Genomic DNA, 27,117 nt, shown 5'->3' on the forward strand with positions numbered 1-27,117 from the left:
TCTTCTCCCTGAAATCTATCTTATTGAAAATCTGTGGACCTGTAGTTAAGCATCCCTAATCTAGAGGGAAAGAAATTTAAGTTCAATTTCCAAGTGAGTCATAGTTTACTCCTCTGTAAAATGACAGGACTAAATGACATAACCTTATAGTTCTATATGACTCTGGATCCACAGCTTTGTCTCAGCATGTAATTTATCTTGGAGAGGAAGTACTAATGAAACTTGAAAATGGTTGTGGACTCCACCCTTCTGACACAGCTTTACTATCAATTCAGGAAAGAAAACTGAAAATAGCCATAGTTTCTGAAATACAGGTAAGATGAAAACTTCCATTCAGGTTTTCAGTTTTCTCTGATGATTTTTGTTCAGTTCTACCCTTGCTGTACTCTATTACCTACTCTCTCTGCACTCCTTTTCCTAACTAAATCATGGATTTAGTACTGAAAGTGATCTCAGAAGTAATTTTAATTCAGCCCTCCAAGTTACCATATGAGGAAGCAGAGATCTAGAGGTTTAAGTGGTTAGTCCAAGATCATATAGTAAAGAAGTGGGGATTCAAACTACATCTTCTGATTCTGAATAAACTGATATTTTCATGTCTCACATTACCCTCTCTATGCCTCTGGTATACTCTTCCACCTACCTCCTTTCTACCTACTTTTTTCCCTCTAGGTTTTAATTGATGCCTTGTTTTTTATACCAGTCATTTCTTGATACACACTCCCTTGCAAAAAATTTAAGCAAAACTTGTAAAAAATAAAAAGGTTATTATACAACTAAATAAAACTAATTGGCATAGTGACTGTATATAACAGTATATATAGCAATCTATATGAGATAGTTCTTCATATCTCTTCTGAGAAGAAGGAAGTTTCCCTTCTTTTATATCACTGTTGTATCAATGCCACAAATGAGTGTGTGACATTGAACAAGTCACTTCCATCTCTGAACCTCATTCCTCACCTACAAAATGAAGCAGATTTTATACACACATATGTATATATGTATATATGTATGTTATATGTATATAACATTTTACATGTTATATGTATATATGTAGTTATTTCACAAAATACCTAATACTCTCCACATATGTGTGTGTATATATATGCAAATAGTAAAGTACTAAACATTATAATATAATATCTAGCTTTGATATATCATATGCAGAAGAAAGTTTGAGCTTGTATTTACTATTTATGTTCATTCTTTATTAATCTAGTGAAAGGAAAGGGGAATCATCTATGACACATTTAATTTAGTAGTTCTATTTATTTATTTGTTGTTCCTTGTAATTCATGCTTCATTTTAAAATTTTTTATTGAATATTATTTTGTTTTGAGTTCCAAATTCTTTCCTTTCTCCCACCCCCTGCCTCCACATATTGGGAAGGCAAGAAAAACAAAACTATTATGATATGTATAGTCATGTAAAACAAATTCCTGTATTGGCCATGTCCAAAAGAAAATAAAATAAAAGAAAGAAAAAAGAGAAGAAAATATGCTCCATTCTGTACCCTGAATCCATTGTTCTCTTATCTGAAAACGGATAACATTTTTTGTCATGTGATTAAGAAATCACATGGATTAGAAAATGTGATTAGTCATTGTGTTGATCAGTATTACCAAGTCTTTCAAAGTTGATTATTTTTACAATATTGATATTATTGCCTTGATTGTTCTCCTGGTTCTGCTCACTTCACTTCGCATGAGTTCATAAAAGTTTGCCTAAGTTTTTCTAAAAACAAGTTCTACATCATTTCTCACAGTAAAACCATGTTCCATCACATTAATATACCATAACTTATTCAACCATTCCCTAATTGATGGACATCTTCTCAATTTCTATTTCTTTGAATGGTCCAATTTAAAATATACATATTTAACTGAATTTCAGACCAAACTTGGGTCATTTTACATGTTGTCATGTTTGCAGAGGAAGATGTGACTTCAGATCATTAGAGATTATTGAAATTATGCTACATACTTGTGTAAGGGATAAAGATGGGGTCAGAACTTCTTAGAATTTAGACATATGGTTCTAGAGACCTTCAAAAGAGAAATGTGTAGACAGAATATACTCAAGGGAGGAAAGAGAGATAGGCAGAGAGAGAAATACTTTGGAAGCTACTAACCCCAATGGAATTAATTTGCCCTATGTCCCTGATTTTCTAGCTTGCCTCCCTAGAGGAGTTAAAGAGGAAATTTCTCTTTGGGTGAGGTCAGACTTTCCTCTTTCTTAGTTTGAGCCTATATTTTATTTTAGTTCCAGCAAAAAAATTTCTTCATTCTTGTGTATTTTCTGATATATTCTAAGCTGTACAACTTTTTCTCATTTGTTTGCTGTTTTTGCTTGGATACATGGGTTTGCTTACTATTTTCTATTTCTTATCATCTTTTTAAAAGAAAATTTTCTCCACTACATGTAAAGACAATTTTTAACATTCATTTTTCAAAATTTTGCATTATAAATTCTCTACTTACCTTCCTTTCCTCCCTGCTCTCTGAGACAGTAAGCAGTTTGATATAAAATAGATATGTTTGTTCAATCACACAAAACATATTTCCATATTAGTGATGTTGTAAAAGAAAGCATAGACAAAAAACCCCATAAAAACAATAAAGCAAAAAATAATATGTTTCAACTTGCATTCAAATAGTATTTTCCATCATGAGTCCCTTGGAATTATCTTGGATGTTTGTGTTACTGGAAATTACTAAGTCATTCATAACTGATCACTGTATAGTGTTGCTATTAGTGTGAACAATGTTCTGGTTCTGCACACTTCACTTTGCATCAGTTCAAGTAAATCCAAGTTTTTCTAAAATTATCCCACTACTCATTTCTTATAGCACAATAGTATTCCATTATGTTCATATATCACCACTTTTTCAGCCATTCCCAATTCGACATCCCCTCAATTTCCAATTCTTTGTGATAGGTTTTTTTTTTGTTTTTGTTTTTGTTTTTTCTGTAATCAGCATTTGGTGGAAAGGAATTAAGCTAGCAAATGTAAGCTAAGTGCAGCTAGGTGGCTCAGTGGATAGAGCACCAGCCCTGAAGTCAGGAGGACCTGAATTCAGATCTACCCTCAGACATTTAATACTTCCTAACTGTGTGACCCTGGGCAAGTCACTTAACCCCACTTGCCTCAGCAAAAAATAAAGAAATAAAAATATAAACTAAGTGCTACTATCTGCATTAAGAATAACCAGGGAAGCAATTTTTGTTTGGAACCTATCATACTCACAGACCAGCAATAATTGTAAAAGGACATAGATATAATTTTAGCCCAATACACTCTTGAAATAGATAAGGAAAAAAACAGATGCCCAGCTATGACCCTTTTCCTAGTCCTTGTAATATGGAAATTGCAGATCTACAGAGATATAACCATGTAACCCAAAGCCACATATATACATTAAGACAACACATGTGAGTATAAATATTTTATATCAAACATATATTCTATGCATATGCCAAGGCACCTATGGTACCAAGAAACTTCATGATGAGGTAGGCGAGAGCCCATTACATTTCGTTCAAAAATTACATACCAGAAGATTGGTGCCTATTTAAAAATTCATTTATTTCAATCTGGCACTTGAAAGTGCTGCACTTTTAAGAAAAAAAAAAAAAACTGGTGGTAAAGATAGGGATAGTGATTCTTTGGTGCATGATGTTCACAAAGAAAAAAGCAAACTCATTTACTGGCTTGCTCAGAGTGTCTGGCTAACTTAAGCTTTCTTCTCTTACCTAGGTAGTTTCATTTGAACGTTACATTTTCTCTCCCTCAATGTCTTTCTTCTGCATGCTTGCCTACATATTCCAAAAGGCCCAGAGATAGGATTTCATCTAAATAATGAATCTTTCCCAAGGTTTTGAGGAGTGTTTGGCACACAACAAGAAATTCATTAATATTTGTTCAGTTGAAATGGATGAGCTCTAGAGTCTCCTCCTGTTCTAATATTTATGTTTTTTAACAAAGCAACATTGCTATAGTCTTGACCTGTGCTTTCTGCAGTCCTGCTGAGTCATGTTCCTATTTACTAGTGGCATCCATACCACTGATGCAGACTACTAAATGGCTTCTATAAAGGCAGGCTACTGTTCTCCACCATCCACTATAAAAGTGCAAAAAAAAAAAAAAAAAAGCAGTTTAGTCCTAGACACCACCCGAGTAACGTCTAATTATCATTTATCATATTCTGGCCAGGATGGAGACATGGTACAAAGCTAATGCGTGGCTACTTTAATAGGGAAAAAAATTAATCCACTAGATCTTTTCTTTACCTATATATGTCAACCAAAAACATAACTCACCTGTTTCTGCTACAAAGAAGTTCAATAATCTGAAATTTTATGAGAGCCTTTATCACTTAAGAATATGTTCTAATTTATCTTCTTTATTCTTTATAAAAGGGAAAGATCTTTTTTTTATTATCATGATAAAAGAATAAAAGTCAAAGAATATTGGTACTAGAAGGGATCAAAAGTTAATGCAGCTTAACTCCTCATTGCACAGATAAGGAAAATAAAGTCTTGAAGTGATTAGCCCCATTTACATAGCCTGAAAACAGTGTGTAGAAGATAGATAACTATATTCCTAGTTATCACTTGGTAAATTGGGATTCTCCAAATCATGTTTGCTGCCTTTACAACAAAAATACCTGAAAAACAAACAACCTAATTAACTGTAGTTGACCTTTTAGGCAATGTAAGGATCCTGTAACATACTGTTCCTACATTTAGCGTGTTCTTTCATAATTTTAAGGCTTGGTTCATTCTGTTCCCTGCATCTGCTATGTCCTTACATCTCCTTTCTAACTCATCTAATTATTTCAGTGCCTTGCCCAAGTCTCACCTATTCCAGGAAACCTGCTTTAAATATCCCATGGCTTTCTCTTCTTATATGGATGTATCTTTCCACCCCCACCCCCACTCCCCCAGTCCTTCCCCAATTTCTCCTACAGTGGAAAAGAGCATTGGATTTCAAATCAAAAGATTCTAATTCAATGTCCAGATCTATTGACCATGGGTAAGCAACAATCACTGAGATCCTCGTTTTCCTCACAAGTTGGGGATAATAATGCAAAGGAAAGGCATCCTGAATTTACAGCATTTTAATGAATCAAACTATTCATAAATGTACATACTTAAGGGTTCCTCATTTGGAAAGAGGCTCATCCTATACAAATGCAAAGGATTCTGGGGAGTAGGGCTGTGGTATTTCTTTAAGTCTGGTCTTCCTTTTAGCTCATCCCAAACCCTGATAAAGCCTAGGACCCTAAGTTCAATAGCCCTGGTAACACAAATAGTTCTCCAAACCACTACCCTGCTTCAAATCCAATCTCTGTAGCCATCAACAAGGAAATCAATCCTTCTGAAGGTATCTGTCCTTATCCTCCTTAATGCTAATGTCTTTCCTCTGTTAATAATCTCCAGTTTTCCAGTATATGTCATGTTGGTACATAGTTGTTTGCATGTTGCCTCCCCATTTGATTGTGATAGTGTCTGGTACGTAGTAGGTATTTAATAAATAAATGCTTGCTGACTTGACTTGACATGTAACATGGTAAATATTTCTCTGGGTAATAAAGAACCTATTTCCTCAGTATCTACAACTACTGAAGACCTGAAAAAGGAAGCTTTCATCTTCAAAGTTCTTGGCACTGTCAGAGGGTTCAACAACAGAAATTAATATTTTTTATTAGTGAAAATAACATTAAAGAAGATGTATTACTATTTGCTTTGCCATCGCACCCTAAAGACCATAGGACCTTTCCATCTGACTTGGAGTTAAAACTTCTTACATATATTGGTTACCACTCCTAAATTATGAGATTCTTGAGAGGACAGACCACCTTTTTTCTCTATTTGTATCCCCTGTGCTTTGAACATAGAAAACACTTAATAAATGCTTTTTTATCCATTTCCTTTTTTTAAAATGGACTTTAGCCTATATTAAGTCTTCTGTTGTCCATCCTGTTTTCCATAGTTTCATAGTTCCAGTGAAATTCCATAATTATATAAACAGATTCTATCAATTCCCTGGTATTTAATTTTTCTAGTCCTTCAGTTCATATAGAATATACATAGAATAGCTTTTACTATCTCCTTAATCTATCTTGGCCTTCAGTTCTCTCTTAATCATGTTCATTATGCCCTTTGTAATCTGAAGATCCTTCTTAGTAGAGAAAATGAAACAATATTGGAATTGGATAGCTTCCTGTTTCCTTTCTGTATTTGTTTACTACCTACGTACAATTTTGGGTAAATCACTTAAACTTTCTAGCTCAAGTTTTCACATTTATAAAAAGGGAGTGTTGACCTAGAATGATCTCTAATGTTCCCTTCCAGCTATTATTCCTATGATTAATATGATTAGATGATCTCTCAGAATCTTTTGAACTTGAATTTTATTTTAGTATGATCTATTAACCCTAATTCATCAGCTCCAATAGTATTGTTGAATATATCAATTCTTCTTGTTCCAAGTATACCTAAAAAATATTTTCTTCTTACCATTTCTTAAAAGCCTTACTTCATTCTGGCTTCAGCGTTAGTGGCAACATCTTAGGTTTGTATTAGTCCCTTTTTCAAACTAAGGTTACTAACATATCCTTTCATATTTAAATGGATGTCTTTAAAAATTGGAATTAAAGGACTCCCCTGTGCTATATTAGGTGTCCTCCTTTGTTCCCTCCACCTTTTCTTATTTCTCAAAATAATTTACTTTCCTCTTTTCTTCCTCGTCAGGGTTATTTGCTATATTATGTCAAAGTGCCTGCTTTGTAATTCCTAGTCATCTTGAGCTGGCTAACCTATTAGAGTTTTTGTCTATAGGATCAATATCTCTTTCTCCTCTTTCTTTTACACAACACCCCCCTCTATATCATCTCACATCTCCTCAGATGCTAAACTATATTACATTAGGAAGCACACATACACAGAGTAAAGAACCCTCTAATAACTATCCTGGCTTTCAACTAATATAACCATGTGGAATGTAAAATTCTTTGTCTATTTCTATATATGTACATTAAAATGTCAGCTGAGTCTGACAACTCATTTTCTCTGTTAATATTCTCTAAGTCCTTGAGTGCCAAAAACATCTGACTAGAAGTGTCTTGATAGAAATAATAACTGACCAGTTAATTCCCAAGTAATCATTGGTCTTTGGGTCTTGGAAAAGGGTGATGTTTGTGCCCTCTAGTGACCATTGCAAGTATCTACAGCATTTCCTTAAAAAAAATTTTAAACTAAGTACCAACAATATTGTGTACCTACTAGATTCAGTACTGAGCTTTGGAAATATAAAAAGATTGAAGAAAGCCTGTAAAGGGTGCGCATTTTTAAGGGAGAAAGCATGCTTAATGACTAGCAGCCATGGGCAAGTCATTTAGCCCCAAAGCTTATTTTCTTTCAATTGTAATGCTAGTGATAATTTTCCTAGTACTTATCCCACTTATCCTATTATGAAAATAGTAGTCCTGAAAAAGATAAATCACAGGTCATGGTGACACTGCTTCTTTGGAAATGGCAATAATAATTAAATCCATAATTTTGTGTAGTTCGTGACCCTCTAAGAGTTCAAAAATCTAAAGACAAGTTTGAGGAAAATATAAGATGGGATTATGATAAAAGGAAATAAGTGATTAAAAAAACAGGGATGAAAACAGATTATAATGGAAAGGGTAGAGAATGATTAGCAAAATGAAAGTGGGTGATAAAACTACAAGACCAATATCCCAAAGACAAGAATAAAGAGACAAAGGGCTCATGTGGTAGCAAAAACTGGAAACTAAAGTGGTTCTTATCATTTTGGGGAATGGTTAAACAAATTGTGGTATACAAATGTAATAGAATAATTTTGCATCATAAGAAATGATGCAATAGTTTCAGAGAAACCTGAAAAGATTTATATAAACTGATGCAAAGTAAAGTGATCAGAACCAAGAGACATTTTTTTCTTCATTTCAATATTATTTTATTTTTCCAATTATATGTAAAGATAGTTTTCAACATACATTTTTATAAGATTTTGAGTTGCAAATTTTCCCCTCTCCTTTACTTTCGTCCTCCCCAACATAGTAAGCAATATGGTATAGGTTATACATGTACAATCATTGGAAACATTACAATATACATGGTAATGTGACCTAAGAAACATGCTCTCACAGTTCATTGGTCTATTATGATATCCTATAATGTATACATAAATAAGACTGGCTACATCACTCTTCTATCAAGGAGGACAATTTATATAATATCAAAAACATTTTTAAAATAAACAATTTTGAAAAACTAAGAACTTTGATCACTAAAATGATTAACCATCATTCCAGAGGACTAATGATAAAGAAAGCTCTCCTCTTCCTGACAGAAGTGATGGACAGAGAAGTGATGGACTAAATATGAAGAATGAGACACTCATTTTTTCAGACATGGTCAACATGGGAATTTGGCTATATATGCATGTATGTATATGTATCAGTGTATGTGTGTGTGTGTGTGTGTGTGTGTGTGTGTGTGTGTAATTGGATATACAGGGACAAGCGATGCAGTGGCTGGAGCACCAGATCTGCAGTCAGGAAGACCTAGTTAAAATTTAATTTCAGACACTTCCTAGCTATGTGATTCCAGTCACTTCTGTTTCTTCATCTGTAAAATGAGCTGGAGAAGGAATGGCAAACTACTATCTTTGGCAAGAAAATTCCAAAGGGGGTCATGAAGACTTGGACACAACTAAAATAACTAAATGACAACAACAATATACTTTATATACTAAATAAAATAGTGTATAATCTACTATACTACATAGGTACATATACCTATGTAGTATTATGTACTATATATTATATAGTATTGATTCTACATGCATTACTCCAAGTGTTTTTGTTTTCTTCCCCACCCCACCCCAAGGTGGCAGATGGTAAAGTATATTGGGAAAAAAGAGAGAAAATAAATGCTTGGGGAAAATAAGTTTTGTTTTGTTTTGTTTTATATATGAATGATAGTAGGAGAAGAGATAGAGGACAGAGTAGAAAAAGGGAATTAGAGAATAGGGACAAGGCAGAGAATAAGGTTTTCTTATCCCTTCCATTAAAGATGATCCATTTCCGTTGGATAGAGGGTCCTACAAAAAGACAGTATAAAGAATATTCATACAATCAGAAGACCTGGCTTATTCTGGCTTAACTGACTCTCTTGGAACATTGAACAAACCACATCTCTAATCAAGGCTTCAATTTCCTCACTTACAAAATGAGGGAATTGGATAAATGTCCTCTATGGTCCTTTCCAGATAGAAATTTATAATTCAACTCCTCTCACCTTGAGTCCAAGTCTTTTTACCTGATTCTTGTTTCCAGGACATCATTAATAATTTGGATGACTAATCCAAGTACCCTTTGGAATCAATGAGGAAAATAAAGCCGAGTGACTTGCCCAAGATCATATAGGTAGTAATGAGCAAAACTTGGATTTGAACCTAGACCGTGCAATACAAATCCTTTATATTTCAAAACTGTTTAGTCTTAAGAATCAATCATATAATTGCTCCTAAGCTACTGACTTATTTTTTGAGAAAGGAAATTATTTTGTGACATATTAGGATTTGATAAAGAAGCTCATCAATCAGCTAGAATACAGAAAATAATGCATATATGTATGTATATAAGTATATGTGTGTATATATATGTATATATACACACATATATTACATAGTTATTTACATGTTTCCCCTTTTAGTCTATGAGCTTCTTGAGAGTAGGAACTATTCTTTGCCTTTTTATCTTTCATATTTTAGCACAGATTTTTTTTATTAAAGTTTTTATTTTCAACATATATGCATAGATAATTTTCAACATTCACCTTTGCAAAACCTTGTGTTTCAATTTTTTTTTCCTTCCCTTCCCCTAGACAGCAAGTAATCCAATATGTTAAACATGTTAGCACAGCTCCTAATGCACAGTAGGCACTTAATAAATGCTAGTTGGTTGACTTGACTCACTTCCATCTAAAAAAGTAATGGATTTTCTAGTATAGTCTAATATATATAACTGCTACGATTTCTGTTTGCTTAGATAAATAACTATTCATTGTTCATAATTGCCTTTTTATTTTTTTTACAATTTTTTACAATGTTTAGTGGGACAAACCAGTGGGTATAAGTTTAGGACTACCCTCTCCCTTAAGAGCAACCAGGGTTTTGTTCTGAATCAGACTGGCACTCCAAGATGAAGATATATGGTCAGATAGATATAATTCTTGTCTAATGCCCTTCCCTGAGATAGTTGAGGGAAGGAGCCATCATTCAACCAATGGCCCTTTTCTTGCTCTTTTCAGGACAGAAATCTCAGTCCTTTGAAGAGGGGTAAAACAAAAGATGTCTATCCATGTCATGAAAAAAACCTGACATGATCAGGAGAGAAAATTAAGACTACTTAGACAGCAATGTGGAAGATGAATTGGAGAAGGGTAGCTTGAGGAAGAAAAATTAATTAGGCTATCATAAGATAACAAGGGGATAATGAAGATATGATGAACAGTGGTGGCTATAGGAGAAAGAAAAGAAGAGATTGGAGTAATATTGCATTGGTGAAGTATAATGATCAGAATTTTTGTGATACAACTGGGTATGTATATGTATGTGTGTATATGTATGCACACATATACATACACAAATATATATCTATACATATATATATATAGTCATTGTTTCTTATCAGAGAAATTTGATACAAATTTTTTTTCCCTATTCAACCACTTCTCTTCCTATCCTAGATGCATTTCATTTTATTTGTGCAGCTTTTCAGTTTCATGTAATCAAAGTTATCTATTTCATCTTCTATAATTACTCCATCTCTTATTTGATTAATACATCTCCTATAATCAGAGAAATGCAAATTAAGACAACTCTGAGATACCACTATATACCTGTCAGATTGGCTAGAATGACGGAAAAGATAATGCAGAATGTTGGAGGGGATGTGAGAAAACAGGGACACTGATACATTGTTGATGGAATTGTGAATACATCCAACCATTCTGGAGAGCAATTTGGAACTATGCTCAAAAAGTTATCAAACTGTGCATACCTTTTGATTCAGCAGTGTCTCTACTGGGCTTATATACCAAAGAGATATTAAAGAAGGGAAAGGGACCTGTATGTGAAAAAATATTTGTGGCAGCCCTCTTTGTAGTGGCCAGAAACTGGAAACTGAGTGGATACCTATCAATTGGAGAATGGTTGGATAAATTGTGGTATATGAATATTATGGAATATTATTGTTCTGTAAGAAATGACCAGCAGGATGATTTCAGAAAGGCCTGGAGAAACTTACATGAACTGATGCTGAGTGAAATGAGCAGGGCCAGGAAATCATTATATACTTCAAAAACAATACTATATGATGATCAATTCTGATGGACATGGCCCTCTTCAACAATGAGATGAACCAAATCAGTTCCAATGGAGCAGTAACGAATTGAACCACCTACATCCAGTGAAAGAACTCTGAGTGTGAACCACTGCATAGAATTCCCAATCCCTATATTTTTGTCCGCCTGCATTTTTTATTTCCTTCACAGGCTAATTGTACACTATTTCAAAGTCCGATTCTTCTTGTGCAGCAAAATAACTGTATGGACATGTATACTTATATTGTATTTGACTTATACTTTAAATATTTAACATGTATTGGTCAACCTGCCATCTGGGGGAGGGGGTGGGGGAAAGGAGGGGAAAAGTTTGAACAAAAGGTTTTGCAACTGTCAATTGCTGAAAAATTATCCACATATATATCTTATAAATTAAAAGATATATAATAAAAAAAAGAAAAAACATAGAAACAAATAAACAAAAAAGAATACATCTATTCAGATCTGTGAGAGGTATACAAATATGCTCTTCAAATTTTTTTTATTGTATGATCTTTAATATTAAGGTCACATTTCCATTTAAAATGCATTATGCAATATGGTATAAAGTGATGTTTAAATCTAATTTCTGCCAGACTGCTTTTCATTTTTCTCTGCATTTTTGAATCAGAAAGTTCTTCTCTATCAAGCAAAGGGATAGATACTGATTTTTTAAAAAGATACTGATATTTAAAAAAGAAAACTTATTGGGAATGAGATAGTTTAACTTTAGACGACTTCATGATCAAAGTTACCAAATAATGGTCAAGATCACTCAGTATAACAGGTATTCTTGTGGTTCAGTCATTTTTAGTCATGTCCAACTCTTTGTGGCCCCATTTGAGGTTTTCTTGGCAAGAATATTGGAGTAATTTGCCTTTTCCTTCTTCAGCTCATTTTACAGATGAAAAAACTGAGGCAAATAAAGTGCCTTGCCCAAGGTCATATATCTCCTAAATGTCCGAGTTTGGACTTAAATTCAGTTCTTTCTGACTCCAAATCCAGCATTCTAAATATTCTGTCACCTAGCTGCAAGTATAAGATGGCCATTTAGTTTGGTAGAGCTTAACAAGTATAGTCTTAGAGCAGTTTTTCCTGGAATTTTTTTTCCCAATTTGCCAACAAGAACCTGGAGTGGGTTTTGTTCTAGAGCATATTCCATACTGACCACTGACCAAAATCTGAAGATTACATTAACTACTGACTACTACAATGAAGATTATGTCATCTACTGACCACTGCAACTAAGGTTTGTCAGCCACTGCTTGAGGATTATATTAAAATTATGTCATTATTTTGACAGACATAAGTAATACTGACAACTAGAGTATTACATTGGAATGACAGAATTCAAGAATTTAGATAGAAATGGTGGCCAAGATGATATAATGATCATTAAAAAAAACAATAAAGCATACAAAACAAAAAACAGATAAAAAATTAATTTGTATCTGTAGGTCTTTCAATTTAGAATACAGAAGTACAGGACTTCAACTTTATCAGCTCTCTGAGTTTCCCCTCTGTAGAAATTCCCAATTTGATGAATTTGATTATTGGTACCAGTTCTTGAAGTTATAAATATGCAAAAGTTGGGTCAACCAGAACCAATGAGACTACCACAATTGTATGATTTTTTTTTATTGTTTCAACTAATTATTGCCAATAAGACACCACAAATTAGACAAAGTTTTATTATACAATTAGAGTATGATACATCCCACCAGCAATTGATGGGAATGTGTATCATTCAAAATTCAACTAGTAGTATTTATATATTACATGAAAAAAAGAGATAAAAAAAGACAGCTGTTCATTATTGTGCAATTGCTTTTACAAATAAAAAAAGTATGCTTATTAAGGAGAATGTGCATTGTTAGCGACAGGAAATAGATAAAAGATGTGTCTTTGTATATAGCTAGTTTCACTAAATCAAAGGGAACTATCTGTCAGGCTAGATAAAGAAAAGAAGCATTTCAGAGACTACAATCCTTTTCTTTTTCAAGTAATTAAGTCATTTTGTACCAATTAGGGGAGCAAAGAAAGACTGAAGGGAACTAGATCCTGCAGTTGTTCCTGTAGTTCATGCAGGGGTTATACACTGCAAAATGGTGAATATAGAACAAAATAGAGTCAATTATATTCTCCCAAAAATTCACTTTCAATACCACATAAATAAGCAGTTGACAAATCTTATCATTTCTACAATCAGAATATTTCATATCTATATATCTATATACACATATATTTATAAATATACATATATACATTATATGTATCCCTTCTTTCCAGTTGTATATATTTATATTATTTATTATATTTTATTTATCATATATTATATATGTAGGTATCTATGTATCTCCTTCTTTCCAGTTAGTCACTACTCTGATTCAAGCCCTCATTACTTCTCACCTGAACTATTGCAATGATTTCCTAATTGGTTTCCCTATTTTAAATCTTTCCCCATTCCAATATATCCTCCATATACCTGTCAAAGTGATTTTCTTAAAGCACAAGTCTAACCATATTATACCACGCTATTCTATGAACAAATTCCAGTAGCTTCCTATCGACTATATACCCAGCTTCTTAAACTGTGGTTTGGACCCCACATGAGGTCTCATAATATGAGGGCTCGCAAAATTATGATTTATAATCAATAATTTTTTTATTTGTATACCTATTTAATATACCTAAATCCTTGGGATCACATAAAAGTTTATCAGGCAAAAAAGGATTGCTAGTTGAAAAAGTTTAAGAAGTCCTAGAATATTATGAAGCAGACAATTCCATATCCTGTTTCAATGACTTCACATAGCCTCTTCATGTTTGCAGGGGGTCCTTACTGCCTGCAGCGGTCAGAAAGAAAGTCAATCTTCTAAGCAGTCCTATTCCTACTTTCAGGAGACCCTTTTTGTCTGCAACTGTCAGAGGGACACCATCCCATATCATCTGGTGGTCTCTTCTTCTGGACTCTTCCTGATTGTAGGAGATGGAGGACACCACTATGTGCATGTTCTCCAACTCTGAAATTCCTTTGTCTAATTACAATCCATTGTCATTTCACCTCTCCATTTTCAAACTCTGCTTTTTGTCCTTACTGTGACTTCCAATCCCTCAATCCCTCAATTCTTTCCCCAACCCATCCCTTCTGCACTAATTACATTTTCCTTCCTTCTCCACCTTGAACCATTGATGTGAATTCTTGGTATCTTCTGCTTTTGCTCCTACTTATCTGTTTCTTCTCAGTCTCCTTTATTGGGTCACCAGCCAAGTCATTTTTACAACATTATCCCTTGCACTCACTTCTGTTCCGATTTCCCCCCTCCCTCCCTCCACCCTCTCCCCCAGATGGCAAACAGTTCTATACATGTTAAAGAGGTTACAGTATATCTTAGATACATTATATGTGTGTAGAACCTAACAGTTCTCTTGTTGCACAGGGAGAATTGGATTCAGAAAGTATAAATAATCCAGGAAGAAAAACAAAAATGCAAGCAGTTTACATTCAATTCCCAGTGTTCTTTCTTTGCATGTAGCTGCTTCTGTCCATCCTTGATCAATTAAAACTTAATTAGATCTTCTCTTTCTCGAAGAAATCCACTTCCATCAGAATACATCCTCATACAGTATCGTTGTTGAGGTATATAATGATCTCCTGGTTCTTCTCATTTCACTTAGCATCAGTTCATGTATGTCTCACCAATCCTCCCTGTATTCATCCTGCCGGTCATTTCTTACAGAACAATAATATTTCATAAAATTCATATACCACAATTTACTCAACCATTCTCTAATTGATGGGCATCCATTCATTTTCCAGCTTCTAGCCACTACAAAGAGGGCTGCCACAAACATTTTGGCACATACAGGTCCCTTTCCCTTCTTTAGTATCTCTTTGGGGTATAAACCCAGTAGTAGCACTGCTGGATCAAAGGGTATGCACAGTTTGATAACTTTTTGAGCATAGTTCCAAATTGTTCTCCAGAATGGCTGGATGTGTTCACAATTCCACCAACAATGTATCAGTGTCCCTGTTTTCCCACATCCCTTCCAACATTCCACATTATCTTTCCCTGTCATTCTAGCCAATCTGACAGGTGTGTAATGGTATCTCAGAGTTGTCTTAATTTGCATTTCTCTGATTAATAATGATTTGGAGTATATTTTCATATGGCTAGAAATAGTTTTAATTTCTTCATTTGAGAATTATCTGTTCATATCCTTTGACCATTTATCAATTGGAGAATAGCTTGATTTCTTATAAATTAGAGTCAATTCTCTATATATTTTGGAAATGAGGCCTTTATTAGAACCTTTGACTGTCTTTTAATCTCTTTTTGACTCTCTATTTTCTGGCTTATGACTTCATTCAACTGAAACCTCTCTCTCCAAAGTCATCAGTGATCTCTTAACTGCCAAATCTAATGGTCTTTTCTTAATTATCATTCTTCTTGAGCTCTGCAGCCTATTGATATTTTAAATTATCCGCTTCTCCTCTAAACTCTATTCTAAATTTCTAAGACACTGCTCTCTCCTAATTCTCCTCCTACCTATCTGATTGCTCCTTGTCAATCTCCTTTGTTGGATCATCATTGAACAAGATGGAGCAAGATCTCTAAATGACAGTTGTGAAAATCAAGTAAGACTTCATTTATCCCAGAGCTGGAGTAGGCCTGAAGGTAGTCTTTGGGGCATTGACCCAAGGACATACCTACTTCCCCTTCCTACAACTCTTCCATGATATAATTCTCTTCTTACCTCAATAAAATATGGGTAGCTATGTACCTATTGGCCAAAATTCAATTTCCTGGGTTGTACCAGCATTTAAAATGTAAGACCCTCAGCCAATAATGGTGAGGATCCATGATGGGAGCGGTATTTGTTTAGGGACTATTTAAACTATTAAACCTGTCCCAAAGGTACCTCCTCCTTTAGATTGCTTGTTCCACTGGAGGAACACGAGAATAAATAATAAACCTTTGTTTTGCTCCTAGAGATATCTCCATATTATTCTTGACTCTCTCTCTCCCCCATATTAAATTAGTGTTATGTTCTTTTGTTTCTGATTCTCATAACATCTCTTATTTTTTCTCTCCTCCAATACAACCACCACTATGATGCAGGCCCTGGTTACCTCATTCCTGTTTGTTGGTCTCTGTAGTCTATAGTTCATGTCTCTTCCCACTCTAGTGAGTCCTTCATTCAGTTGTCAAATTGATCTTCCTATAGTACAGGATTGACCACGTCACAATACTATACCATTCAATAAACTGCAGTAGCTCTCTAACCCTCCAGGATCAAATATAAAATTTTTTGTTTGGCATTCTAAACACCTACTTTTCTAGTCTTCTTACACCTTACTCCCCTCCGTGAACTTTGCAATCCAGTAACTCTTTGCACATAACACTCCATCTTTCAATTCCATTTATTTTTAATGGTTTTCACTCATGCTGAGAATTCTTTTCTTTCTCATTGCTGTCTCCTAGCTTTTCTGGGTTTCTTCTGTTCTCAGTTAAATCCCTTCTGCAAAAAGCCTTCTCTAGTCCTCCTTGATCTTAGGGTCTTTCTTCTATGATTATCTCCAACTTATCTTTGTATATAACCTATTCATATATATTGTTTGCATGTTTTCTCTCCATTAGAATATAAGCTCCTTGAGAATATAGAACATCTTTTGCCTGTTGTTGTTTCCTCAGAAGTTAGTAAAGTGCCTGGCAGATGATTAAAAATATTTTATTGATTGCCTGTAATAGAAATATCTGTTTGGGATTTAAAGTCCTTCATAACTACAGCCCAGTATATCTTTCCAGCTTTGGAAATTACTTCCATTTCTGTCTTTTTTAGTTCAGTGGAACTGACCCTTTTGCTATTCTTCTTCGTCATACAAAAACATAACTAAAAAATACAAACCTAAATAAGAAATTAAGATATAATACTATCCACTAATTAGAACCATGTAAAGAGTTATAATGAAAACTTTTTGTTGAATTGAAATCTGAGACAATTCACTTTTGCCTGTTTTTTCATTGCATAATTGAAAATATTTCAACATAACTTCTCCTGAAAAGCTGTTCTGTTCACTGAATATTGTGACATATTTGTTGATTGCATTGTATACCTTTCAACAAATAAGTATCTAAAAATAAATTCATCAGCTTGGCTAGCTACATTGCTTAAGCTAAAGAGAAATAAAATGTAACAAGCCATTAAAGTACAGCACAAAGCAGATGATCTCATTTATTATTTGTAAAAACTGTTGTCCTTGGATAAGAGACCCCATGTAGTTATATCGTAATGATTACTTCAACCTTTCATCTTAGAAGTTATTGGAAATGTTGTGAGTCCTCTCTATTGGAGGAAGAATGGATTTATAATGAAAACTTTTTGTTGAGTTAAAATCAGACAGTTTACTTTTTGCCTATTTTTCAAAGTGTAACAGAAAATATTACACCATGATGCCTGCTGAAAAGCTGTTATATTCATTGAATGTTGTGATATATTATTTGTTGATTATATTGTGGATATTTCAGTAAAGAAGTATCTAAAGAGGCTCTCTATGAGCAGCAAGTCAAAGGGTGGTAGTTTCTCTGCTACCATTGCTGAGGAGCTCCACTGACATGGCACCAGATTGGGTGAGGAAGCTCCTTTATCCCTATCATTAAGTAGATGGCACTAGGATCATTAGATCAATACTTTTAAATTTAAAAAATGAATAATTAAGGCTCAGAGATGAAATAAATTTCCCATGGTCATATCCTATACCTGCCTCAGAAATCAAAGAGAAATCCAAAAAGCGCAAACCAATTCACTTTGTTGAAAATGATGGGGGGAAAAAAGACCAAAAAATGATGGCACAACCTCAGAAAAGTTGTCTGAGAGAAGATTTACTAACAGAGATGAGAAATCAACCAAAGGAACTGTAAAATGGTCAAAGAATAACATCTATATGATGCTAAATGCATTGCCTTATTTTTATTACAAAAGTCTGAAATGCAGTATGTATATTCCTTTACGACATTCATGAGGAACAAGAATCTTGGCATTGTTATACCACTTATCTCATTATCTGGAAATACTTTCATTGAAAAAGAAACCCAAAAGCTACATGGAAAGCCATATAGAGAAAAAGGAGATGGAATTAGTTACTATGAGATTATGAGAGTCACAGAAATATCTTGTTCAGAAATATTGCATTGTTGTTTTAGATTTGAGAATGTCTGATAAGCAACTCATGACCTGTGGGAAAGAAAAAGCTTCAGATACACAAAAAGACTGGAAGTTTTTTGAAGCTTTCTTTATGTTCTATACATATATAGCATGGATAGTATTCTGACACAAGTACATAACTGAGACTGATGAAATAGGTAAGCTCTTTTGTAGTCATATGTTTCAATCATGAGAGAAGAAGGCAGGAGGATGAAGAATCTGGTGAGGAAAAGAGAAGAATGATTTTTGTGTAATTCAGGAGAATGACAGTCAAGCTGAGAGCAACAAAAACAACAATTCATATGCATTCTCCAGTCTTATCCACTCTTATTCCCTCCCTAAAGAACATGCTCAGCATCTTTGTGAGAACTGTGGTTGGATAAATGTCCCCTTTCAACAATCCAACCAAAAAGAATTGGTCAGCCATGACTCAATCACCCTGTCACTAGTTGGCACCTTAGGGGAATCTTGAACCCTATTCAACCCTATTCTCTTCTCTCCAATAAACAAAAACAGAATCTGGAGCCTACAAAGAGAAATGCTTTCCTCTTAACTGAAAATAATGCCAAGGTTCAAGAGACATTGGAGTCAGCCATGAAAGTGTTATCTCCAGGAGTATTGATCAAATAATCTCTGCTGTATCTTTCTATAATTCATGTCAAATAGAAATAAATTATTTTGATTTGCTAACTTCAAGCATATGACTCTGGTGGTGTTTCCTTATTTTTGTAATTTTCAGATTTAAAAAAAAAATTCTTTTAAGATTCACTAAGCATCTAAAAACTACAATGCATAAGTGTTTTTAAGAATGTGCCGGAGAAAAAATGCAAATTTCTAACTAGAATAATGAGGAGAAAATTTTGGAGGGCTGTGGAGATGGGTTTATTTAATCCTATGATTCAAGAATGTTATAAGCAATTTGTTGACTTTCATACTTATTTTATGATTGTTTAGAATAACACATTTGGAATTTGATAAATAAATATAATGGTAAGGGTAATTTTGTCATGATTTTACAGTAATTTCTTTTGAATTTTATTATTTTATTTATAATTATAAAATATTTTATTATTTCTTTTGAATAAGATAGTTGAATTATTAAAAAACTAAAAGACTTTAATAGCAAAATGATTTCTCTAGGTTATAATTTTGATTGAAGCATTTGTGGGAAGGATATTATTTTTAATAGTAAAATGATTTCTCTAGGTTATATTTTTGATTGAAGTAGTTGTTTTGTGGAGGAAATAAATGTTATCCAACTTAAAGGAATATAATCCACTGAATTATTAAATATCTATTGCATCAAAAAAAAAGTACCTAAAAATAAATTCATTGTGGTTGGCTTTTGACTCCAGTGAACAATATGCCCATCCCATTCCATTCCTTCACCCCCAGAATGGCTGATCATCTGAAATCTCATCTTCATGAGTGGAAGGAAGAAAAGCTTTCCCACACATAATCTGGTATAGATAGTGCATAAATTGGAGACAGTGTTTCAAAATTTAGCTAGACCAACTGGAGCCTAGGCAGACAGGCCTAAGGTTCATATTCCTGTAAATCATGTGATCTAGGAAACTCAGATGGCACCCCCCCCCCACTTTGTTCCAAGAATAGCCACATTAACCCTAGAACTTCCACATAAGGTAATTATGATTTCTGTGTTAGATTTGGGTAAGAAATGTTTCCTTGTTCAGGCTAGAATGTGAGGCCATCCCACTCTGACCAATCAGAGCAGAGGTCCAAGCCTTGCAGTGTTTCTTAGACTTGTTTATGCTAGGGTATATAACCTCCTGCTTGTCTTTTGTACTCTTCCTCTCTTCATGCCAGTCCACCCTGGCTGTGGGAGACACCAGTTCTCAGAGACTTGATCAAAGAAATGCCTCTGCTTTCTACCTTTAAAAATCTTTATCTTTAATTGAGTTGGTGGTCTTCTGATCCACACAATTGCAAAGAATGACTAGGTTTTGATAGTCTACATCTTTTCAATTCACTGTCGAAAGGCTGGAGGACAGAGTGCTAAACTCCCCAAAATTTCTTTTATTGAGGGCTCACAACTTTTCTGGTGACTCCATTTTCCATCAGTAGCTCTACTTGACTTCTATTCCATGGAAAAATATGTCCCAGATACTCCTTAATAATTCCCCATAAAAACTTTTTGGGGCAGCTTGGTAGCATAGTGGATATAGTACCAGCCCTGAAGTTAGGAAGACCTGAATCAAATCTGACCTCAGATACTTAACACTTCCTAGCTGTGTGTCACTTTGGGCAAGTCACTTCACCCCAACTGCCTCAGCCAAAAAAAAAAGGAAAAAGAAAAAGAAACTTTTCGACTTCTTTTTGTGTGCTATCTTGCCCTTTTAGATTGTAAACTTGAAGGCAGGAACCCTCTCTTTATCCGATTTGTATACTCAGTGCTAAGCACAGTGTCTGGCATATAGCAGACATTTAATAAATTATTGAATTGAAAAATTAGAGCAAGGGTATTTCTTTAATAATTGTAAAAGTATTTGCTCACCTCTTCCTCTTTCCTGCCCTTGAAAAAGAAATATTTTCTCATTCCAATAACAAATTCTCCCAGTTGTATCCCAAATATCACTCCAAAAAGATTCCTTTTTCTATGTGATTTAACTTTCCTCTTTCCAGCTCCTTTCTGTGAAATGTGCTACTTAGATATCCTAAATTGCCACAGAATGCTGGTGATTGGCTGTATACATTAAAAAAATCTGTTTCCTAAGAAGTTGGATGTGCTATCAGCAAGCAAATTTCTTTTGCATGCTAATAAAGCTTTTTCTTTTCAATTTGGCAACTTAAGTTATTTGATGTCAATGGATGCAGCTGGTGAGATTCTCTCGTCTCTCCAAAAATCTATGCTGACAAATTCCCTGACAAAATTAACTGAATATTTTAATTTCTAACAGAGAATTATTATCTCCAAGTACACCCCATCTCCCAGGACATGCACTCGGATTTAAAAAAATAATAAGTATATTCAATTTGTCTTCTCAATTAAAATGTACATTCTTTTCTAGTAGGGACTGTTTTCATTCATTCTACTTCTATCCATAATGCCTAGCTTGGAATAGGTATATAACAAATAGATGTTTGCTGATTTATTGCTTTAATTGTAATTTGTATATTTAGAAATTGACATTTGTGAAAGCAAAAAGTTCTAGTCATTAATAAACCTATTTCTAGCCATATACATTTGTTCCCTTTTTTTTCACCAAACTTTTTTTTCATGAAATATTGTTGAATTCATCTTTACCTCATCCCTTTTAAAGTTCCTATTTTATGTGTTTTATAAAGTATATGTGAGTACAGTGAGATGTTAATATATTGCTCAATAAATATATTTAAATAGTTTTAGAATTAAAATGTAATTTTAAAATTTAAGTTCTTTGAGGGCAGCGACTAATTTGGATTTTTTTGTATCACCCATACATCACGCATAATAAATTTTGTTATTCAGAAATTTCAGCTGTGTCTAACTCTGTGATCCCATTTGGGATTTCCTGGCAAAGATGGCAAAGAGTGCTTTGCCATTTTGTTCTCAAGCTCATTTGATATATGAGGAAACCGAGGCAGTTATTTGACTTACCTAGGGTCATATATTGTGACTGAAACCAGATTTGAACTCAAAAAGAAGAGTCTGACTTCCTGAATTCAGGCACTCTATCCAATGCTCCTCCCAGCTACTTTGAATACTACTAAAGGGAATCAAATGAATTTTCAGAAATTCAAAATTATACTCTCATTGCATTCATAGGAGTACAGCTAAGTCACAGTAAATGCTATTCAATAAATGCTGATTGATGGATTGAAAGTGCGGGCCCCAAAACTTTGCTGATAGTTCACTTTCAAAAAAAAAAGTTTGGAGACTAATGCCCTACACCAATAAAATTTCAGCTCCAGTCCAAAATAAAATGATCAGCATAATCAAGGAAGCTTGGGGATAGAGAGGTGGCCTTGAAGTTAACAAGAGTTAGGCTGTCTTATCTCCATAACCAATTGGGGCAGCTAGATAGTTCAGTAGATAGAGTTCTGGGCTTGGATTCAAGACTAGCTGTGTGACCCTAGGCAAGTCATTCAACTCCTTAGGAAATGGCAACCATCTGGAATGGAAGATAAAGTTCCTGGCTATTTAAAATTCTTTATCTTTCAACCTTTTCAGTTTTCTTACAAAATCCAGATGGCCTACTTGCTATTCTTCCTCTCTCACATAGCTTTGCTTTTTGATAGCATAATCCTCCCTGCCTGCAATTCTCTGTCTCTTCTTCTCCACTTCTCAATTTCCTTGGTTTTCTTCCAGACTCAGATCAAATCCCATCTTTGAAGGAAGCCTTTCCAGGTTCCCCAAACTATTGGAACCTTCCTCTTGGAGATTACTTCCCATCTTCTACATTCTGTATATATTGTCTATTACATATTTAGCTTCATGTGATTCCCCCCCCCCATTAAAATATAAACTCTATGTGCCTTTCTTTTTTTTATAAAGTTTTTTTTAATTTTCAAAACACATACATACTCTTCCCCCCCATTAAAATATAAACTCAATGTGCCTTTCTTTTTTTTATAAAGTTTTTTTTAATTTTCAAAACACATACATACTCTTCAAAATTCACCCTTGTAAAACCTTGAGTTCCAAATTTTTTTCTCTCTCCCTTAGACAGCAAATAATCCAATATATGTCAAACATGTGCAATTCTTCTATATATATATATTTCCACAATTATCATGTTGTACAAGAAAAATCAGATCAATAGGAAAAAATTAAGAAAGTAAATAAAATGCAAGCAAACAATAACAAAAAAAAGTGAAAATACAATGTTGTGATCCACACTCAGTCCCCACAGTCCTCTCTCTGGGTGCAGATGTCTTTCTAGATCATTGGAACTCCATGCCTTTTTTTTTCTAACCTCTGCATTTCATTGACTGCTTTCCTGATGCCTTGGTTTTTTCATGAATCAATCAACATTTATGTTGGTACTTGTTTTTAAGGAGCATTGTGTGGGATCTAACATATATTTAAACAGTTTTATCCAGAACAGAAGGTAATGACATCACAGATTAGATAAGTGGGTGTACACATACATGTCTCTCTGCAGCCATCCTCTCATGGCATCTTTCTTCCTTTAATTTTTAACAGCTTTTTATTTTTCCAAATACATACAAAGATAGTTTTCAACATTTATCTTTGCAAAACCTTTCATTCCAAATTTTTCTCCATCCCTTCCCCTCCTTCCCCTAAACAAAAGCAATCCAACATAGGTTAAGTATGTGAAATTCTTCTAAATAGACTTCTATACTATCATGTTAAGCAAGAAAAATCAAATCAAAAGAGAAAAAAAACAAGAAAACAAACAACAAAAAAGGTGAAAACATTATGCTTTGATCCACATTCAGTCACCATAGATCTTTTTCTGATGTGAATGGCTCTTTCCGTCACAAGTCTATTGGAACTGCCTTGAATGGTCATTCATTGTTGAAAAGAGGCAAGTCCATCACAGTCAGTCATCATATAATCTTGTTATTGCTGCCTACAATGTTCTGTTGATTCTACTCACTTCACTTAGCATCATGTAAGTCTTTCCAGGCTTTTCTGAAACCAGCCTGTTCATCACGTCTTACAGAACAGTAGTATTCCATTACATTCATATACTATAGCTTATTTTTTTTATGTACAGGTTATATGCATGGGTAATTTTTCAGCATTGACCCTTGCAAAACCTTCAGTTCCAACTCTTCCCCTCCTCCCCCACCTCCTCCCCTAGATGGCAGGTAGACCAACACATGTTAAATACTTTAAAGTCACTTTATTCAGCCATTCTCCAACTGATGGGCATCCCCTCAATCTCTAATTCCTTGCCACTACAAAAAGGGCTGCTACACACGTTTTTGCACATACGGGTGCTTTCCCCTTTTTAATGATCTCTTTGGGATGCAGACCCAAAAGAGACACTGCTGGATCAAAGCGGTTTTCTATTTCTTTGGGCATAGCTCCAAATTGCTCTCCAGAATGGCTGGATCAATTCACAACTCCACCAACTATGCATCAGTGTCATCTCTTAATCACTGAATGGGTTCAGCCTCAGACCAACTCACACCGCTTAGAGACCTTAGTTTAAAAAGCTCTTCGCCGAACCCACGGCTAGTCCTGGTCCATATATAGTCATATATCTGGTTAATGGGCGCATTTGGCTGCGGAGAACAAAGGGAGGCTGCTGGTTACTTTGCACAGCCCTCCCCCCTTAAGATCCACAACCCTTGCATATATATCGTGGTCACCTTCAAGAAGGAAAAAATAAACAATAACATTCTGCCACGGCAACAAAGTTCAGCAAAACCCACCGATACAACAACCTGTCTTTACATAGTATCAAGTATTCCCCCTCCCTAGCCCCCCACCTCTCCCGGGAAAAATAGCGTGTTCCCACCTCTTCTTTGTCAAAATCTGTTCTCGTTAATTAGAGTCCCCTTTGCTTCATTGTTTTTCCCTTTATATTATATAGTAACATGTCTCTGGTTACAGTTTGTCCCCAAACTTGTTCTTACTGAAGGAACATCACCACTCCCACCCATCCCACCAAAAAAAAAAAAAACCACACACACACACGCAGAAGACACGCACACAATACGTAAGCACGCACGCGTCCTGAAAACTCCGCCCACAAGTCTTTAAATTTTAAACTCAAAATTCAGGCCAGTGAGCACACAGCTTCTTCCGGTCTGGCCCCGCCCTTGTGTAAACGTCACGGAATCGCCCCAATCAGAGCTGGATTTTCCTCCAAACCTTTTCCGGTCAGCGACAAGATGGGGCGTTGCTCGTTTGATCTACGTAGAGAAGAAGCCAATAGAAACAGAGTCTAGTTCAGGGCCGAGCGGGAGCTATGAGTTTTCTCGACCAATGGGAGCATCTCGTAGGGAGCGCGGGAGGCATTTGACTGAAGGAAGAAGAGAATGGCGGTGGCCTTGTGGTGAGACAGGCCCCAGCCCAGTTATTAGGAAGAGAAAAGAGAGAAGCGCCTTGTAGGAGAACAGTCACCGAGAAGACTTAAAAGGAAGGGTTTTAGGGGAGAAAGCGGCGTTCACGGGCCTGGGAGTTCTGACTGGAGAAATACCAACGAGTTCCTCGGCGTTGGAAAACTGGGAAAGGGGCTCGCGGACCCTGATCGGGCTTAAAGAGGAGGCGGGGCGCAGCACTCACCTCGGAGGGGCGGCCCCGGGCGCGCGCAGCGCTGACCTCGGAGGGGCGGCCCCGGGCGCGCGCAGCGCTGACCTCGGAGGGGCGGCCCCGGGCGCGCGCAGCGCTGACCTCGGAGGGGCGGCCCCGGGCGCGCGCAGCGCTGACCTCGGAGGGCGCCCCGGGGGGCGCGTGGCACCGAGCTCCGAGGGGGGCGCGGACCCTTCTCTAACAACATGACCTGCTGTCACAACGTGCTGCTGCTGCTGGACACCGCCGGATCCGCCAGGAAGAACCATGTCCAGCTGGTCGCCCTGCGGCTCCTCAACTACCTAAGCTGCCGCTTCGGCCTGGGTAGAGTCCGCTGGGGTTTCCAGTTCTTCAATTCTCAGGGGGCCCGGAGCCGGCCGTCGCGAGTTTCCGATTTCCGTGAGCTGGGGCCCAGCAGCTGGGAAGACTTCGAGGAAGAACTGGAGGCCAGGTTCGGGGCTCGGGCCCAGCGCCCCCACTTGCCGGGCCCAGCGACCAGGGCCACCCACATCCAGAACGTCCTGACGGAAACCCTCCTGGATTACCAGTGGGACCTGCCCGAAATCTCGTCGCCGACGAAGCCCTTCCTAAGAAGCAGCCGGCGGCGATTGCTGGGCTCCCCTGATGAGCCCGGGGGGACTGACGCCGACCGCAGAGGCTTGATGAATGCCGTTTTCCTCTTTTCCCCGTGCCCCCATTCCCAGAGGGAACTGCTGCAGTTTGTGGCCAGGAGCGATGCCCAGTCCCAGCACCTACTGCCCACCACCCAAGTGGTCATGGAGAAGTTATTACCCAAGAGAGTGCAGGAAATTCTGACGGGCAGAAAGATTTCTCTTTATTGGGTGGACACTACTGAAACGTCTAAGGTACGATTGCTACCCAGAGGAAATATTTGTGGGTGCAAGAATGGAGCTAGTGTTAAATGACTTAAAGTCAAGGACCTTCAGCTTTAGAACTGGAAATAGCGAGGTTGGCCTTTTCATTTTATATATTTAAGCAAATAGACCCAGAGAGATAAAGTGACTTGCCCGACAAAACAAAGTTGGTGTCAGAACCTTTTGGCGCTCAAGTCCTCTGACTCCAAATATAATGTTCTTTTCTCCAAAGCATTCTCTTACTCTTTAAGTGAAAATAAATCATTCGAGTCGCTTATAAAGCAGAAACATTCACTGAAGTTGTTCACTCTTTTAAAGTATCAGTAGTTCTTTTTTTCCCTGCTCTTCACCTTTTCCCAAGAGACATGCTATCTCTCCTTGAACCATTCTCATTTGAATGCT

General features: G+C 36.0%; 1 protein-coding gene and 1 pseudogene across 1 annotated transcript in view; both read left to right on the forward strand.

Annotated features, from left to right (window-relative positions):
- The first annotated feature begins 18,399 nt into the window (after positions 1-18,399).
- Positions 18,400-19,271, forward strand: LOC100931436 (annotated as a pseudogene).
- A 6,556-nt stretch (positions 19,272-25,827) lies between these two features.
- The window catches only part of TICRR (TOPBP1 interacting checkpoint and replication regulator), a 37,128-nt gene continuing 35,838 nt past the window's right edge, over positions 25,828-27,117 (forward strand). Inside the window, exon 1 of the mRNA XM_012542354.3 lies at positions 25,828-26,706. Coding sequence (XP_012397808.1) covers positions 26,047-26,706 — 660 coding nt within the window. The 5' untranslated portion in view covers positions 25,828-26,046. The remainder of the gene's footprint in view (positions 26,707-27,117) is intronic.

Source organism: Sarcophilus harrisii, chromosome 2 (genome assembly GCF_902635505.1).
Source record: "Sarcophilus harrisii chromosome 2, mSarHar1.11, whole genome shotgun sequence".
Lineage (NCBI taxonomy): Eukaryota > Metazoa > Chordata > Mammalia > Dasyuromorphia > Dasyuridae > Sarcophilus > Sarcophilus harrisii.